Source organism: Macaca mulatta, chromosome 6 (assembly GCF_049350105.2).
Source record: "Macaca mulatta isolate MMU2019108-1 chromosome 6, T2T-MMU8v2.0, whole genome shotgun sequence".
Lineage (NCBI taxonomy): Eukaryota > Metazoa > Chordata > Mammalia > Primates > Cercopithecidae > Macaca > Macaca mulatta.
The window spans coordinates 72370151-72387492 of record NC_133411.1 but is presented as its reverse complement, the minus strand read 5'-3'; the positions used below and the strand labels follow the sequence as shown (position 1 = coordinate 72387492).

At 37.0% G+C, this 17342-nt stretch overlaps 1 protein-coding gene across 6 annotated transcripts in view; it reads right to left on the bottom strand.

The window, feature by feature from the left end:
* RNF180 (ring finger protein 180) overlaps window positions 1-17342 on the bottom strand; it is a 220568-nt gene that overhangs the window by 20896 nt on the left and 182330 nt on the right. For all 6 annotated transcript variants that reach the window (XM_078004430.1, XM_078004428.1, XM_078004429.1 and 3 more), the window contains one exon: window positions 16199-16324. In XM_078004430.1, coding sequence (XP_077860556.1) covers window positions 16199-16324 — 126 coding nt within the window. The remainder of the gene's footprint in view (window positions 1-16198; window positions 16325-17342) is intronic.

Here is a 17342-nt window from a genome sequence, read left to right as displayed (position 1 = left end):
TAAACACTTTGTGGTCTCACAAATCCCATGGTCATTTCCCCAGGGTGCTGTTGTTCTCAGCATATTGGTTAAACTTCAGTTTGTACAATTACTTAGATTTCTTCAATTTGCATTGTAGTTTCCAACCAAATCTGCATCTGCTATATGAAACAAATGGACAATAGCCATGCACTATTAAAGTATCATTATACCATGCCAGAGTTAACTTTATTTCAGTATAAGGCAAACACTGTTCGTCTCTTTTATTTTTAACATTTCATTTCTTCTGATTCTTTCTTGGTCATAGTTCAGATATGCAGAAAATAGACAAGTCAGAGAATAAACAAAATAATCTTTCAAGGTACCTTTCCATTCTGAGTTCACAATTCTATTCTTATGTTCCCAAGTCCTATCATGTTTTAGAGCAGTGTAATTGTAACCTTGACTTTTTGGATGCAGATAGGTATCATCTGTGGAGCTTTAAATAATACTGATGTTTGAGACCCATCTCCAGAGATACTGAATTAACTGGTCCGGGATATGGTCTGGGCATTGGGACTTAGTCAAGGTCATAAGCATGAAAGAACAGAAACTAGGCCAGGAACTGTGGCTCATGCTTGTAATCCTAGCACTTTGGGAGGCCGAGGCAGGTGGGATCACTTGAGGTCAGGAGTTTGAGACCAGCCTGGCCAACAAGATGAAACGCCGTTTCTACTAGAAATACAAAAATTAGCTGGGCATGGTGGTGGGCACCTGTAATCCCAGCTACTCGGGAACCTGAGGCAGGAGAATCACTTGAACCTGGGAAGTGGAGGTTGCAGTGAACCAAGATTGTGCTACTGCACTACAGCCTGGGTGACAAGAGCAAAACTCTCTCAGAAATAAAAAAAAAAAAAAAAAAAAAAAAAAAACAACAACAAAAACTAGTAGCCAGAATTGTTTTGTTTCAAAAAACCAAACCAAACCTTAGCTCTTGTCTTCCCTCACCTCATGCATTTTTTGTTTTTCTGTCTGCCAATGTGAGTTGAGGACCTTGGAATTTTCCAAGATAAGATGAAAAGTTCTGTTTCATAATAATGGTCTTATTTTGTAGTTTGTCTATTTTGGGAAGCAAAATTCCTGAAATTTTAGATTAAGATTATGAATGCTGACGGTTGTCTCTCCTGGAAGTTCTTTACCTCCTTATTAGTATTATCAAACTAAATGCTCATTTGATTGATTTGAAATTAATCTGAGAAATTCACATTTCACTTACCCTAAAAAAAAAAAAATGATTGCAAACTGTAATTTCCTAGAAGCTGGTTATTTTATGTCATTTTGAAAAATATTTTAACTGCCAATATAATTGTACTTCACACATATAAAAAAATCAGAACAAAAATTCCTTCCAAATTTAAGGATTTTTTTGGTTCTAAAATAAATTTATAAGATTTACATGTATTCAAAATAATGGCTCAGGCCATTATTTTGTAGTAGGGTTTTGGTCAGTAATGTGAGTTATATTAGATAATTATCCAATCCTTAACTTACATGAAGAATAGCAAACTGTTTGTAATGTGTTCCTTTTTGCATCTGTCATGACAGGTGCTATGAGTGTGGTTGATTGGAAGTGGCCCAGCCTTAAAGATAAATCCTAGCTTTCAAATCATTTAGATCTGAACATTGTGGAAAATGTCACTAAGAAATTGCTTAGACTATAGACTGCATCTCTTTCCATCTTTAATTAATACATTTTAAATATATTTTATTTACTGAGTATCTCTCCATTATTTTTCTCTTATATCAATGTTGGGGTTATTATGGTATTTCCTGATAAAGTTATGCCCAGAGACCAAGAAATACCCCTATGGATAGTTATCTTTCCCAGTGGAGAGGTACTCCTCAGGATCAAGAAGCCAAAACTAAGCAGAAACCATTTATCAGGAGAGAGGATATGACATAGAGTGCCATATATGGACACTTCTGCTGTGCAGTGCAGAATTCCAGAGGGCATCCTTCATATACAACTATGCCAAAGGTGCTTGCTGGAGTTGGGCAGCATGGGATCCCTAATTTCAAAGCTCTCATTGCTTTTCTAAATTAGAAGAGTGCTGGAGTGCATAAACTCAGGTGGATAATTCTCTATGATGAGGTAGGCTAGAAGCCCTTTAGGGGGCTATAAGTTAAGTTTATAAGTTATACATTGCAAATTGCATTATCTAGATTCTGATGAATGGATCACTAGCCAAATGAGAAACAAAACACTGATTTTATTAATATAGGCAATCCCTCGTAATCCCCCAAATGCAAGGCTTATTGGTAAACTGGCTTGAAGAAGGAGGGGCTTCTTGTTCCCTTCTCTACTTTACATCTTGGGATCCATATAAATAAAGACGCAGAACTAAGCCTACAGACTGGAAGTCTCAGTTCATTTATTCAATCAACTCAGCTGCACAGATGAAGTAGAACTCAGAAATGTATGACAGGTTACTATTATTTAACCTGTTACAAGCAGAAGAGAATGAGAACAGTGAATTGGCTAAAAGAGGCCTTTTCTGGGTTCAGAAAGTGAAGGGCAACCACTGTGCTACAGTACAGGAAGAAGAAGTGAAAGGGAAAAGAATAGGCAATTCCACTCCAAAGCAATGACTTTGAACACGCAGACCACTACTAATAACACAAGCCCCAACCTTTCAGAATAGCCACTATTCTTCACAGGTGAAGGATTCTGTACACCATCATTGTGTAAGTATGTTTTTCTTCTTTTTTTCTAGCAGTTCCTGAGATAGATATGTTGAAATCTCCAAGTGTGATAGTGGATTTATATCTATTTCTTGTTTTAATTTTGTGAACTTTTGTTTTATATATTTCGAAACTTTAAGTTGCATACAAATTTATGGTTTTATGCTTTCCTATGGAATTGCCTCTTTTATTACCATGAAATGTTCCTTTTTTTCTCCAGTAATTCTAATTTTTTATATTAACATAGCCATAGCTGCTTTGATTACTGTTTACACATATATAATTTTATATACTTCCAACCTTTCTGTGCCTTTATATTTAAATGCCATCTCTTATAAACAACATATAATTGGTTCTTGCTTTTCTTAACCCATCTGCCAATCTATTTTAGTATGAATTTTTAATGTTTACATTTTTTATTTGTTGTATCTGATCTTTATTCTTTTGTATTTCTTTTATTGCTTTCTTATGGATCAACCAAATATTTTATATTATTCCATTCTGTATTAGCTGTTTGTTTTTGATAAATGTTTTTAGAATAATTTTATATTTACAGAAAAGTTACAAAGACAGTAGAGAGTTCCTGTATACTTCACACTCAATTTCCCTTATTACATTAATATAGTAGTTAACAACTAGTTAGCCCATATGAATACATTACTATTAGAGTCATTATACATTCCCTATGAGTCAACTGGGATTATGGGTTTTTGGGAGGAAGTCCAGAGAGGTAGTGTCCTTATTAGCTTTTTATACATTTATTCATTTTCCTTGAGTAGTTTCCTCCAGTGAGTATGCAACTTTTATTTATGACTGTATACTCTAAATTAGTATTTTTGTCACAAACAATGTAAGAACTTTACAACATTTTAACTCCATTTACTACTTTCACCATTTTTGCAATAACTGTCATATATTTCATTTTCTGTGTTTAAACTCACCAGATATTATTGTTATAAACAAATAACATTTATTTGTATTTACCCACATAATTATCCTTTCTGGTGTTCTTCCTTGCTGAAGTTCTGTGCTTCCAGCTAGGATCCTTTTCTTTTGCCCTAAAGAGCTACCTTTAGTTTTTCTTGTAGTGTAGGTCTACTGGATACCTGAAAAGATTTTATTTTACCTTCATTTTTGAAGGATATTTTTGCTGGATAAAGAATTATTGGTTAGCAGTAATCATTAAATAGCATCTTTAATGTTCCATGAGCACATCAAAGATATTATTCCACTGTCTGGTCCTGTGGTGTTTCTGTTCAAGTCAGTCATCCTTGCTTCTTGGAAGGTAACTTTTTTTTTTCTAGATGTTTTAAAGACTTTTTTTCTTTATATTTGGGTTTCAGCAGTTTGCTCTATATGATGTCTCTAGATATGGTTTTCTTTCTATTTAGCCTAATTAGGCTATGCTGAGATTTATCAATATATACTGATGTCTGTCTTCAGTTTTGGAAAATTCTTGACAATTGGCTCTTCAGATATATTTTTCTATTCCCTTCTTGCCCCTTGAGGGTCTCCAGTTACACATATTCAACAGATTATATCCCACACAGTCTGCTGTTAAATCCATATAATGCATTCTTAATTCAGCTATTGCACTTTGTAGTCCCAGACTATTTCATTCTTTTTTTATAGCTTCTATTTTCTATTGGCTGTTTTTACCTTTTTATCTATTCTTTTTATCTATTTTCATTAATATCTTTTTCCTAATGGATATTTTGAAGTCTGCTAACTCCAACATCTAGATTAATGAGGAGAGATGTTTCTATTTTGTACTTTCTTTTTTGATTATTGGTCACATTTTCCTAACCCTTTTTTTTTATTGTATGAAAGACCCATGGAGACTGAAGTTAATATTTCCCTTCAGAGAGGACTGGACCGTTCTTTTTTCAGGCAGATAGAGTGAGAGGCTCATCCCCTCAATCTAATAAATAAGCAGGATTGGGTTTGAAGTTAGGTTGCACTTTCATTATACTCAATCTAATTTCAAATGTCTTAAGGACACATGACCTATACTGTGTTTACTGCTGCCTTATTCCTTTAATGGGACTTTATTCCAAAGCACTATGGAGTTCACAAAGGGACTGCAGAAAATTTTTAGTGTTTAGAGTGTTGTGTTTCAGGTCTGGACTCCCTACTAGAGCATGGTTCTCTGCATTTTTTGCTTAACAGTTTATAAGGTCCCTAGCTCTTCTAATCTGAAAGCTGCGCCTTTCAGAGGTTGTGGATGTTGCTCTTTAGCCATCCATCCTATATAGGTTTAAAATATGAGATATATCTGAAGGAGGATTCTTACTATGTATCTGTTATAGTATATACTCTCCCTGTAGGATAACTTGATTCCTAAACTCTGAGACTACAAGAAATTTCATTCTTTTTTTAGCCAACTGTTTTAGCCTTTTTTACTCCCAAAGCTCTTAGCAAATGTCTCATGTAGAAAATTGGCTATATGTTTGGACTCCTCTTTGATAACCATAGAGACATGTCAGTCTCTATGGTTATCAAAACTTCTGCTGATTTCTATTCCCCCTCATAAAGTCCTCTGCCCATGGCTAGACTAATCTTCAGACTCAGAAAATACTCCCAGGAAAGCAAAGAGCTGGCAATATTAGCTTTCCTAGGGGGCTTTGACCATACTGGAGTTTTAATTCACCTAGTCTTCAGTTCCATCTCTCTTAAATTTATTTTTAAATATGATTTTTGTAATTTATAATTTCCCCCCAGTTATTGACACTGAGAGTGATGGCTTGCCACCACTTACTATATCCTACTCAGAAGCAGAAATTCCCACTCCAGTTGTTGCCAGAAATAATACACTTGACTTGTATATGCCCCTGCTCTTTCTCAGGGTTCTGTGGTTGTTTTCTCATTGTTGTACTCAGAATCGGGTCACATTCATCCCTCTAATCTGGCCTCCTGATCTGCCATTTCCATCTTTGCAGCTGCTGATCAAATGAGATTTCTACTCTTTTAGTGTTGAAGCAGAAGAGGACAGCCCTGAGCTCCCTTTTGCTACTGTGTCTCAAATGTTGTATAGATGAGATCTGCTATAACTCTTCATAACATTTTTGATCACTTGGGATAAAAGGTATGACACAACATCAAGAATAACCTGCAGCTATTGCACAGACTTGGATTAATCCTGAGGACACCTTTGTACTACTTGCTCACCTCTGTATCCCAGGAGTGAGTATCCACCATCATCCCCAAGAGTACTCTACGCTTCATGATTGTAGAATAGGATAAACCTACACCTACCATGAGGTCTCGCAGAAATGGAGTAGGTTTTCCATCATCTCACTTAAGGCCTACATACTCAATCTTCATATTCTGTACCAGACTGACCACAATTTCCCAGAATGATTCACAATGAGTACATATATTGCCCACGGCTCCAACAAGGTAGTCACACAGTGATCAAACTTTAGAACACCTGAACATTTCTGAAATATTTTAAAAATTAAATGACACCATTTATTGATATCAATAGTCCATTTTGAGTTAAAAGTGATGCTGAGCTCCTTCACTTCCTTTCTGCCCCTTCTAAAAGGTTTAAAAAATCTAGTATCAGTCATCTTCTTATATCTTTGAACACTTTTACTTGGTGTCATTTATTCTGCAGGGTAGTTAGGTAAAGCACTATTTTGGGACACATTATTAAAATTGTGAGCTCTGGGCCAAGGTCAGGACTATGTGGCCACCACCCTTTCACACTAGGAGAATTTATTTATTGTGCTAACTTCAGAAGTTTTGTGGTTACTGGTTGAATTTTTAACGCACAAGCATACATGTGTACTTTTATAAATGCAAATATTTTAAAATGAAGGCATCATATCCCACCAACATCCAATTTCATATAGAACAAGCAAGTTCTATATATGTGAAATAATGAAAAGAACAAAAATTGTGAGTGTATGTGCAAAAGGAAGAGTTGGAGGGAAAGAGGAAGGTAAAGGGAGAGGGAAGGAGGTAAAGGAAGAGGGAGGGAGGAGAGAATGAAACACTGCTCATAATTTTTAAAATAAGTTATGAAGTGGTGATACTTGAACAAAATGTACAATTTGCATTATAAGTGATTTGGGTCATAAACTTAATATAGAAGCAAAAGGCTTCTGAAATTCTAAACTCATAAGTAAACTGTGTAACAAAAATATAACCTGATTCTGCCAAACTATAAAGAAGTTCAGAATTTGCAGGCCTTTTCAAAAAATTATCTTGTGAACAAAACTGTTGTGGTTTCAGAGGAAATGTAAAGGTTAATGTACCTTTGTGCTCCAAGGCAGTCCCACGTCTACAGCATATTTTAAATTTTCTCTGACTTACCTCCAACTTTCTGAGAAGGTGGATTTCTGGGTTATATTCACACTCATGCTGTGTGAGCATGTACTGTTTTGTTTTCTATTAGAGATAATCATTCTTTTCCATGTGGAGTTCTTTGATTTATACTGAGCATGTTTAAACTTGCAGCATCAGTCTAACACCTTCAGACAAACTAATGACCAAATAAAATAATTCCCCAGGCTGTCATGAAAAATGGATGGATTGTCATAAATATATATCAGACACCGGCATTTCAGCTGCATGTTTTTCTTACAGTGAGTAAAATTAAGACATGGAATTTTTAATTTTTGTTAAAAATTCCTTTGACTTGAGTATGTTTAGAAAATAAATTCAACAATGTAGAACTTTTTGCAAAAATATTTTAGTGAAATCTCTTTGCTACTTTGCTTTGTGTATGTATGTGTACATACATATACATGTAATTATATATATGAATGATTGGTTTCTCAGGGAATAAATTAACATAGCATAGATGGAAACCATATCAGTTGGATACTGTTCAAATAAACTCAGGATTAAATGCCTGGAAATGGCAGGTATTTCAGGGAGAGGATTTACAATTGAAAGAGTCATCAGTGCAACTAGCATCTGATGAGAGATTAAAAAGTGCCAGCTCACGTTTATCTAGATTATTTCCATTCCTTTTCGTATTACCCATTTTATATATTAATACATCAAATATGTATTTGTAAGAAGAAAAAAATTTAAAACATGTCTGCTTACTTATTAATTATCTTCATAGGGCAAAAAGGACAAGTATTAGCTAGTTTTATACCTGAGTTCAAGATTTTATACAAGCCTCTTTGGTTGGAAAATCTATAATTGTTTGTCTTTGCAATTTTGTGTGTGTGTGAAAAAAATCCCACTAATTTTGTGGAGCCAAAGGCATTCATGGGAATGTCTATTTTTTTCCCCACAAGATCCCCCTTTCCACCTTACTTCCACCTACCAACCATGAAAAACTAAGCCGAGAAGTAAATTTCTTAGGGAACCTATTAACGTTGTGTAGATGGCGTCTTATATGAAATAGTGTGGTATAACTTGAAATCACAGATGCTAATTTTCCAATATAACCCTGATTTTGTACAATTGTTATTTTTAATCAAGATGATTCAACCAGTATGTGATTGTGTGGTATATTAAAAAAAATTAGAAATAAAGAATAAAAAATTCTACAAGTCATGAAAGGGAAATTTATAGCCTTAAGTAATAATTTAAAGAAAGTAAAAAGGATGCAAATTGACTAAGAAAGTCACCTTAATATGGTATGAAAATAACAAAATAAATCCAAAGACAGTAACAGAAAGGATTTAGTAAAGAACAGAAATGAATGTACAAAAACAAAGATACAATAGTCAATTCTCAAATTTGGTAATTTAAATGGAATAATAAAATTGACAAATACTCAGCAATATCACAGAAAAATATGAGTAATCAGAACTCAAAGGACATAACTAGACATACAAGAGAGATTAAAATATTAAAATATTATAAACAAAGGCCAAGAAATTTGAAACAAAAAAATTATCAGCCAAAAGATATATAAACTGACTTAGGAAGAAATTGACAAAACACAGTATAAAAAAATAAATACAATTTTACTCATAAATAAGTAAAATTCTGAAACAAAATATTAGCAAAACAAATCTAGCAGTGTTCTAATGTCCTAACATTAGAACATCAATTACAATCTATTAATATGATTCAGTGCATTAACAAATGGAGGATGTAAAGCCATATGATCATTTCAAGAAATGCTGAAAAACCATTCACAAAATTAAACTCCATTCAAGAAAAACTACAGGTATTAGAAATTAGGAATAGGTGAGAACATTCTTAAAACCTGATGAAGGGTACCTACCAAAAATACAGAGCAACAATTATACTTATTTGTAAATATTAAAAGCATTCCTTTTAAAATCAGGGATGCTATGATCACTTTTTCCATTCAAAATCAAATAGAAGTCCTAGCTCAGAAAGTCTGGCAAGTACAAAGAGAAAAAAGCATATGCATTAAATTGAAAGATATAAAACTGTCCTTATTTAAGATGATATTGTCTTCACTGAAAGCCACAAAAACCTTATAATTAGACTTAAAGTAATTTCATAAGGTTGTTAACTATGATATCAACATACCAATATCAATATATTTCTAGACAACAATAAGAAACCATATAAAAATCTCAGCAAGATTGTATAATATTCAGAAAAGTAAGCTATTATATGAAAAAAGACAGGTGTTGAACACTTTGTAACAAAACATAAGGGGAGGATTCTAGATAAAGACCTAAAAAGTAAAACTACAAAATAAATATTTAAAAACTCTAAGTGAGGCCGGGCATGGTGGCTCATGCCTGTAATCCTAGGACTTTGGGAGGCTGAGGGAGGAGGATTGCTTGAGCTAGGAGTTCAAGACCACCTAGGCAACATAGTGAGACCCTGTGTCTACAAAAAAAATACGAAATGAGCCAGGCATGGTGGCGTGCTCCTGTAGTTCCAGCTACTTGGGAGTCTGAGGTGGGAGAATTGCTTGAACTGGAAGGTTGAGGCTGCAGTGAGCTGTGATCATAGCACTGCACTCCAGCCTGGGTAACAGGGTAAGACCTTGTCCCAAAAAGAAAAGAAAGTCAAAGTGAAAACCTTTGTCGTCTGGGAATAGGGAAGAACCTAAATAAAAATTTAAGACACAAAGTGAAAAACATTTAATTATATCAAAGTTAAGAATTCCTTACAATGAAAGATACCATGGACAAACACTATGTAGATGATAAAAATGGCAGAAGAAATTTGTAATGTCTAAAGTAGAAGATTAATATCTAGAATATAAAAGAAATTTTATAAAACTAATAAGGGTAGAAACCCCCTTAGTAAAATAAGCAAATTAATTACAAAACAGGCATCTGAAAGGCTAAGAAGTATTTAAAATGACATTAAACTATTATCAGATGAATGCAAATTAAAATGAGTTTCTAATTCTCATTTCCTGCCAACATTTTCCATAGTGCTAATTTTTCCCAACCTTACACACTGGTAATGGGTGTCTAGGCTAGTCATTTGGGAGAACTGTTGGCAATATTTAGTCAAGCATACTCATATACTATGACCCAGATATTCTGCTTTGGAGTCTATATACCAAAGAGATATTCACAGTCCACACTAGGATATTCATTAGAGTGTTATTTATTGTGACAGAGAGTTGGAAGTATTCTAGATAGTGAATAGATAAAATATGGCAAATGCACACCTTAGTAGAGCATTAATTAGAAATCACAGATTAGAGGTACACATAGCCACTTGGATGGATCTAAAGGCTAGTGCTAGGTGAAAAAGAAACAATGCAATATATAAAACCATTTTCATAAATTAAAAATATATGCGCAGAAACAATATACATTCTATAAGAACATAAAATGACACACATTAAGTAAACCCAATGTAATGGTTGGCTATGGGATGAGAGTGAAGTAGAAAGAAGGATATGGGGATAAAAAGAAAACAAATGAGTATGTGGAACAGTGATGATGGTATGCCATAAATTAAGTGTGACTGGGACAATTTTTCTGCACCAAAGTTTCAAAAAAGGAGAGAAGAGGACAACATAGCAAGTACATGGGAATAAATCTAGCCAAAAGATGTGCAAGATATTTATAAAAACATTATAAAACTTTACTATAGGACATCAAAGGAGATCTAAACAAATGAAGAGATAAACCATATTGATAGAAGAATTTTTACTCTAATCAATACTCCCCAAATTGATTTATACATTTAATAGGACCCCATTTCCCAAGTAGAACATAGTTTTTCATGCAACTTGACGATGATTTAAAAATTTATATGGAAGGGCAAAGGGCCAAAAAATGGCCAAGACACTCTTGCAGCAAAACAAATTGGAAGAGGGGATATCAAAACTTATTAAGTTTTTAGTGACTGAAACAGTATGGTATTGTTATAGGAATAAAAAATTATACCAATGGACTCAAAGACCTCAAAACGGACCCACATGTGGAAATTAAAGTATGACATATTAGTACTGTAAATCAGTGAGGAAATGATACATTATTTTCAACAAATGGTAGTAGAAAAAAAATCCAAAGAAACTGGGTCTCTAACTATAACAAAGAAAGTAAATCAATAAAAAAAAAATCAGCACAAATCGGTTTCAAAGATCTTTGAAACTATTTGAAAAATACATAGGAAAATATCTTTATGACCTTGGGGAAAGAGAAGAAATTCTTAAGCAAGTACACACCAGAAAGATGGTGAAGAAATTGAACTACAATTCATTAAAATATATCAAAGTAAAAAGAACCCACAAACTGGGAGACAATAGCTGCCATTCATATAATTAACAGAAAAAAAGTCACTAGAAAATATTTTAACACTTTCAAACAACAACAACAAAAAATACAACCAACAGAAAATCATAAAAAGGCATTTCACAGATGAAATTTAATGATCAGTACACCTACAAAGCTATGTTCAACCCCCATCAACAATCACAGTAATGGAAATTAAAACCCCAATGAGATATCATTTTATACCTATCAAATTAGTAAAATTTAAAGGACTGAAAATATCAAATGTGGTAGACAAAGCTGGTGATAAATCATCACAACGATTTAGGAAAACGGTTTTGGTTAGTTGATGAAGTTAAAGACATGCTTTTCCTATGACCCAGCCAGTTTCTACCTGGCATTTATTCTAGAGTAACTCTTATGCTCTGGGAGTATCACAAGAGTGTTTATAGCAACACTCTATAATAAAAATTGGACCACTCAATTTTCATCAAAAAGAGAATAGATAAGTTGGGTTGGGGTATTTTCACATAATTGACTACAGTGTAGAAGTAAAAAGAATGTGGCCACACTTACTGAAATGGATGAATTTCATATTGAATGACAAAGCAAAGCAGAATATATACATTGCTACCATTATAAAAGTTAAAAGACAAGCAAAATTAAATAACATGATTAAATGTACATATGTATACTTATACAAAGAAATAATACAAAATTCAGGGGAATCAGGGTAAACAAAATAGAACTACAGAAGGTACTTCAATAATACTGGTAATTGAGGAGTCCAGTTCCTGATTAAAATCCTGTGTGTGATTTTTTTTAGGCCTCAACAGACCATTACAAAGGCTTTATCTGGCAGGATTCATGGGGAAAAGTCAGATTTGTTGTACAACCAGTGCATTACAATCTCTGAAGGGAGCTGCAGTCCAGTTCAGGCTCCCCTGGCTGCATATACACTTTCACATATTTATATTTGTATTCCCAGCACTTCGTTACTAGTTATAGTTACCTGAGGGCTTGGACAGAGTTCCTTCTGTGCCTCTACAAAGGTTTTCTTACGGAGGCTGGAGAGGGGGAAACACTCTTCTCCACTCTGACTCAGTGCCCAGTGCTTTCCCACTCCTAGCCTTTCCTCTTTGCCATGCCTCCTGACCTCAGGGTCTGAAAAACTGCTGGAGCCTTTTGTTTGGGACATTCTCCATAGTGAGTGAATCCTTCCTTCTGCCCTGCTCTATGTGGCCCTGACCAGTGTGCACTATTGCATGAGAAAACTGAACAGGAGGAGTCAGCATTTCCTCTGGTTTTAGATTCTTGCTTACACTATTGCAGTAAATGATTAAAGGCTTAACTCTTTCATTTTTGGCTTGATACTTTAATCGGCTACTCCAGACACCTAATAACTCAGCTCTTGCCCAGCTCAGCTGAGCTCCTGGTAGAATATATGTATTTCTTATGTTGGGTGGTGTAATAATGCTACTTTGAACCTCCTCCATGAACACACATTTAAAAACTTAAGTTCTTTGGAACTCCTATGGGGAAGACAAGTAAGATGAAATCACAAAGAAGCAACTGCTTAAATTATAGCTTCTGTACTACCTCAGAATACAAGAAGACAAGGGAAAGTGTGGAGTTATCCAGAAGGTACTCCATTCTTTTAAAACTTTGGGTGTAGCGTAGAAGGTAGAATACAAGGGACTGTTTTAAAGAACACGCTTAAAATGATAAACTTTCTTTTCTTTGGTATGAATCCTTTAGGACTAGTTTCCTTATATTTGATTTCATATTTTGGGGGCTAAATGTGACCTATTTAAAACCTATCTATGGCCGGGAACAGTGGCTCACACCTGTAATCCCAGCACTTTGGGAGGCCAAGGCGGGTGGATCACCTGAGGTCATTCATTATTCAAGACCAGCCTGGCCAACATGACGAAACTCCTTCTCTACTAAAAATACAAAAATTAGCTTGGCATGGTGGCACACGCCTGTAATCCCAGTTACTTGGGAGGCTGAGGCAAGAGAACTGCTTGAACCCAGGAGGCAGAGGTTGTAGTGAGCCGAGATCGTGCCACTACACTCCAGCCTGGGCGACAGAGCCAGACTTTGTCTCAAAAAAATAAAATAAGTGAAGAAAAAATAAATAATAAAACCTATCTGTACCAAATCTCTAGATATTAAATTTTTACAGTTACCACTTTATAAAGTAGTATGTCCTTATATAATGTCCTTAAACTTTTATTCATTCAAATCGCTGTGTAAAGTTATATTCTTATGTTACTTTCTTTGAGAGTACCAATTTCATGCACCAATTTTTCATGCACCAATTTTGCCACAATCATAGGGGCTCTGCTTCCATCTCATTTTTGTGTAGGTTATTGCTGTACTGATCTTGTTGGTCTTATGCAGAAGTTCTTCCTGTTCCCTAAAGATCACAGTTCCTCATATCTGGACTTTTCTACCAGGTCCCGTAATGTCATAATTGTTAAATAATGAAAACTGCACAATAGTTCATGCTCTGATAAACTATGGTTTTATAAAAGATGAAATTATATTTATGTCCATATTGTATGTTCATACAGTAACAAATTCCCAAAGCAGAAAAAGGTATTAGATACTGTATTACCTTTATTCCTTATATTTTTATAGTTAATTTAGTTATAATTTAGAAAGTACTTTCACATTAGCCCATTTATTTTTACTACTATATTAGTTAGGTGGGGAAGAAATAATTATTCCTATTTTACAGATCAAAAAAAAGATCCTATGACACCTCTGAAGTCATGTTGATACTTAGACCTAAAGCCAGAAAGTGGTATTCCTTAACCACTGCACATCTCTAAGACACCCTGCCACCAAGGCTCTGTTACTTTCTATTTGTTCTAAACTTGTGGGACAACTATAAAATATTAAAACTAAATAAACTTAGCTTCTGCTAATGAATGCATTATTAGGAATCTTTATACACAGTACTAGTGCCTTTGTTAAATATTGTCACAGGATCCCTAGGGTGACACCTCGCCAGCCAGAAACCTCTGTAGCTGGCGGCATCTTCTGCCTGAGTATTGCTTGTGCCTGCTGGGCTAGTTCTCCCACTTGGTCTGGCAGGCTGTGCTTGGCTCTTACTACCGGCTCAGATCCCACATCTGCCAAGCGCAAGCCAGGTGCAGAATGGCGAGGGGTGTGTGGTTGAGTGAGCGCGAGGTCCAGCCACTCTGCACAGCCAGGCATGCTGGCTGCTGTGGCGGGGCAGGGAGCTCCAGGTGCTGGCTCTGTGTTAGGCTGCGGCTGGATGCGATATACTTCATGTGGCTTCTGCTGTGGGCACCCAAGTCTGGACTAGGGAAACACAGTGGTGCCTGGAAGCCTGGAAACTCCAGGAACTGCAGAACCCCAAGGAGGGTGTCACAGCCCTGGCTCAGGGATTCTCTACCTCTGGGCTCCCCAAAGGGCTGCAGCTGTTCTTGTCTTGTCACCCTCAACGTGGTGAGCAGGGGAGAGGGGTGTGTTTTAGCCCTTATTGTGTTACAGTTCTTTTAGTCCTGCCACTCAGCAGGTCCTGAGTTCTTGTCCCACGTTCAGGAGGAATGAGGTACGCAGACAACTGGAGGGTAAGCAAGGTGGAGAGGAGCTTCACTGAGTGGCAGAACAGATCTCAGGAGACCCACAGTGGGTAGCTCCTATCCGTAGGCAGATTGTCCCGCCGTCTCTACAGCCCTCAGTGGAGAGGAGACTCAGAGTGGGCAGCTCCTAGCCGCAGGCAGGTCGTATTGGCAGGTAGGCTGTCTCACTGTCTGCCTGAGTCTGGCTGAGTCCAGGGTTTTATGGGCTAAAGAGGGGAGGAAGTGTGTACTGACTGGTTCATGGGTAGCCATGGGCAGTCCTGGAAAAAGCACCATAAGTTCTCACTCTGGTCCATAGAACTGACAGCCCAGCCCCCAGTCTACAGGTTTGAAGGTGGGGCTTTACCAGGGACCTGTCCCCTTTCTGCCCAGGAGCCTGTCTACCTCCTGCCACCATCAACCTGCCATCCATGGTGCCCACAGTGCCCAAGCTATTCTTGCCAAGAGGTGCCTGCAGGTTGTGCTGAGCTGCCCTCAGCTCCCCTCAGCCTTCCTCCCATGCTTGTCAGTACCCAAAGTTTGGAGTGGGCCAAGGCAGCAGAGGGCTGGCATGTCAGCACTGCCCTGAGAATGTGCACACCTGGCTGGGTTGTGACAATGCCTGGGCTTGGCCTCAACTTTGCTCTGAAATTGGAGTGGGTGCCAGGAGGATGGAGAGGCCCAGCAGCAGGAGTGGGCATTTCTGAGCCTTCAGGGGCAAGGGGGCTTCCACAGTCCCCAAGAGTACAGGGATGTCCACGTCCGCAGCCATGACTGGGTGGCTGCAACTTTGCCTGGGTGGGCAGGGCTCCCACCCCGTCAACTTGGAAGCGGGCAGGGCTCCCGCCTGTTCGTGGCTCCCACCTGCTCTGTGGAGTGTGCAGCCCTGGCTACGCCTCCCTGACTGCAGCTGGCTTCATAGTAGCAGCCGCTCCAGATGGGCCGCAGCCGCCATAAATATGACTTTTGTCAAATCTGATACTTTTGAGACATATTTTCATTATCTATGTACTAAACAGTGAAAGCATGGCAAAGTCTATTTAGTCATGAGTCTTCGAATTTGCTTTTATTGTATAGTCTTCATTTTCTTCCTTTGTACATCTGTAGTTTTCAGCAAGGAGATACTTAGCAAAATCCTTATTTAAAATTGATTAATACAGAAATATATTTCCTCTAATATTTCTGAGACAGGAGGAAGTTACTTTTAAGAAGAGACCTTAGACAAAATTACCAGACATTTCTTTTGGCATTAGATTTCCTTACCTCCAAAAAGATGAAATGCTTTTCTGCAGCTTGGTAGGGGCCATTTTGCAGAGTTGGATTTCTGAAAGCTTTGTTTTATTTTCAAATATTCTTTAGTAAAGAATGTTTTTGTGGCATTGTTCAATTCTAGAATAAAGCAGAAGAAAATAGGATTTTGAAACCAATTTGAGTAAAATGGCAAGAAAATGACAAGTGAATACTGTAGTATTTTGATACTATTTGATACAATTCAGACCTCTTTAAGTCAGTGAAGACAAAAGTAGATTCAACTTTTTTTTTTTTTACTCAAGCAAATACAATTTCCCCAAGTTCACATTTGGTGCAACTCTGACATGCCTACACATAGAACATAAATCTACGGAGTAGCTCCTATGACAAGTACTATGGAGTATATAATGGTAAATAAGACATCGTCCCTGACCTTAAAACAACTGTAGTCTAAAACAGTGGTCCCCAACCCCTGGGCCACAAATGGGTAGCAGTCCATGGCCTGTTAGGAACTGGGCCACACAGCAGGAGGTGAGCCATGGGCAAGTAAGCATTGCTGCCTGAGCTCTGCCTTCTGTCAGATCAGTGGCAGCATTAGATTCTCATAGGAAGTGAACCCTATTGTGAACTGCACATGCAAGGAATGTAGATTGCACTCCTTATAAGAATCTAACGAATGTGCCTGTAATCCCAGCACTTTGGGAGGCTGAGGCAGGTAGATCACTTGAGGTCAGGAGTTCAAGACCAGCCTGGCCAACATGGTGGAACCCCATCTCTACTAAAAATACAAAAACTAGCTGGGTGTGGTGGCAGGCACCTGTAGTCCCAGCTACTTGGAAGGCTGAGGCAGGAGAATTGCTTGAACCTGGGAAGTGGAGGTTGCAGTGAGCTGAGCTGAGATGGCACCATTGCACTCCAGCCTGGGTGAAGAAGTGAGACTATGTCTCAAAAGAAAAAAAAAAAATCTAACGAATGCACAATAATCTGAGGTGGAAAAGTTTCATCCTGAAACCATTCCCCGCTCAATCCTTGGAAAAGCTGTCTTCCACAAAACGGGTCCCTTATGCCAAAAAGGTTGTGGACTGGTGGTCTAAAAGAAATACACAGGTAGACAAAAAAGGGGAATAACGTGTTATGAGTGTAGCAATAGAATAGC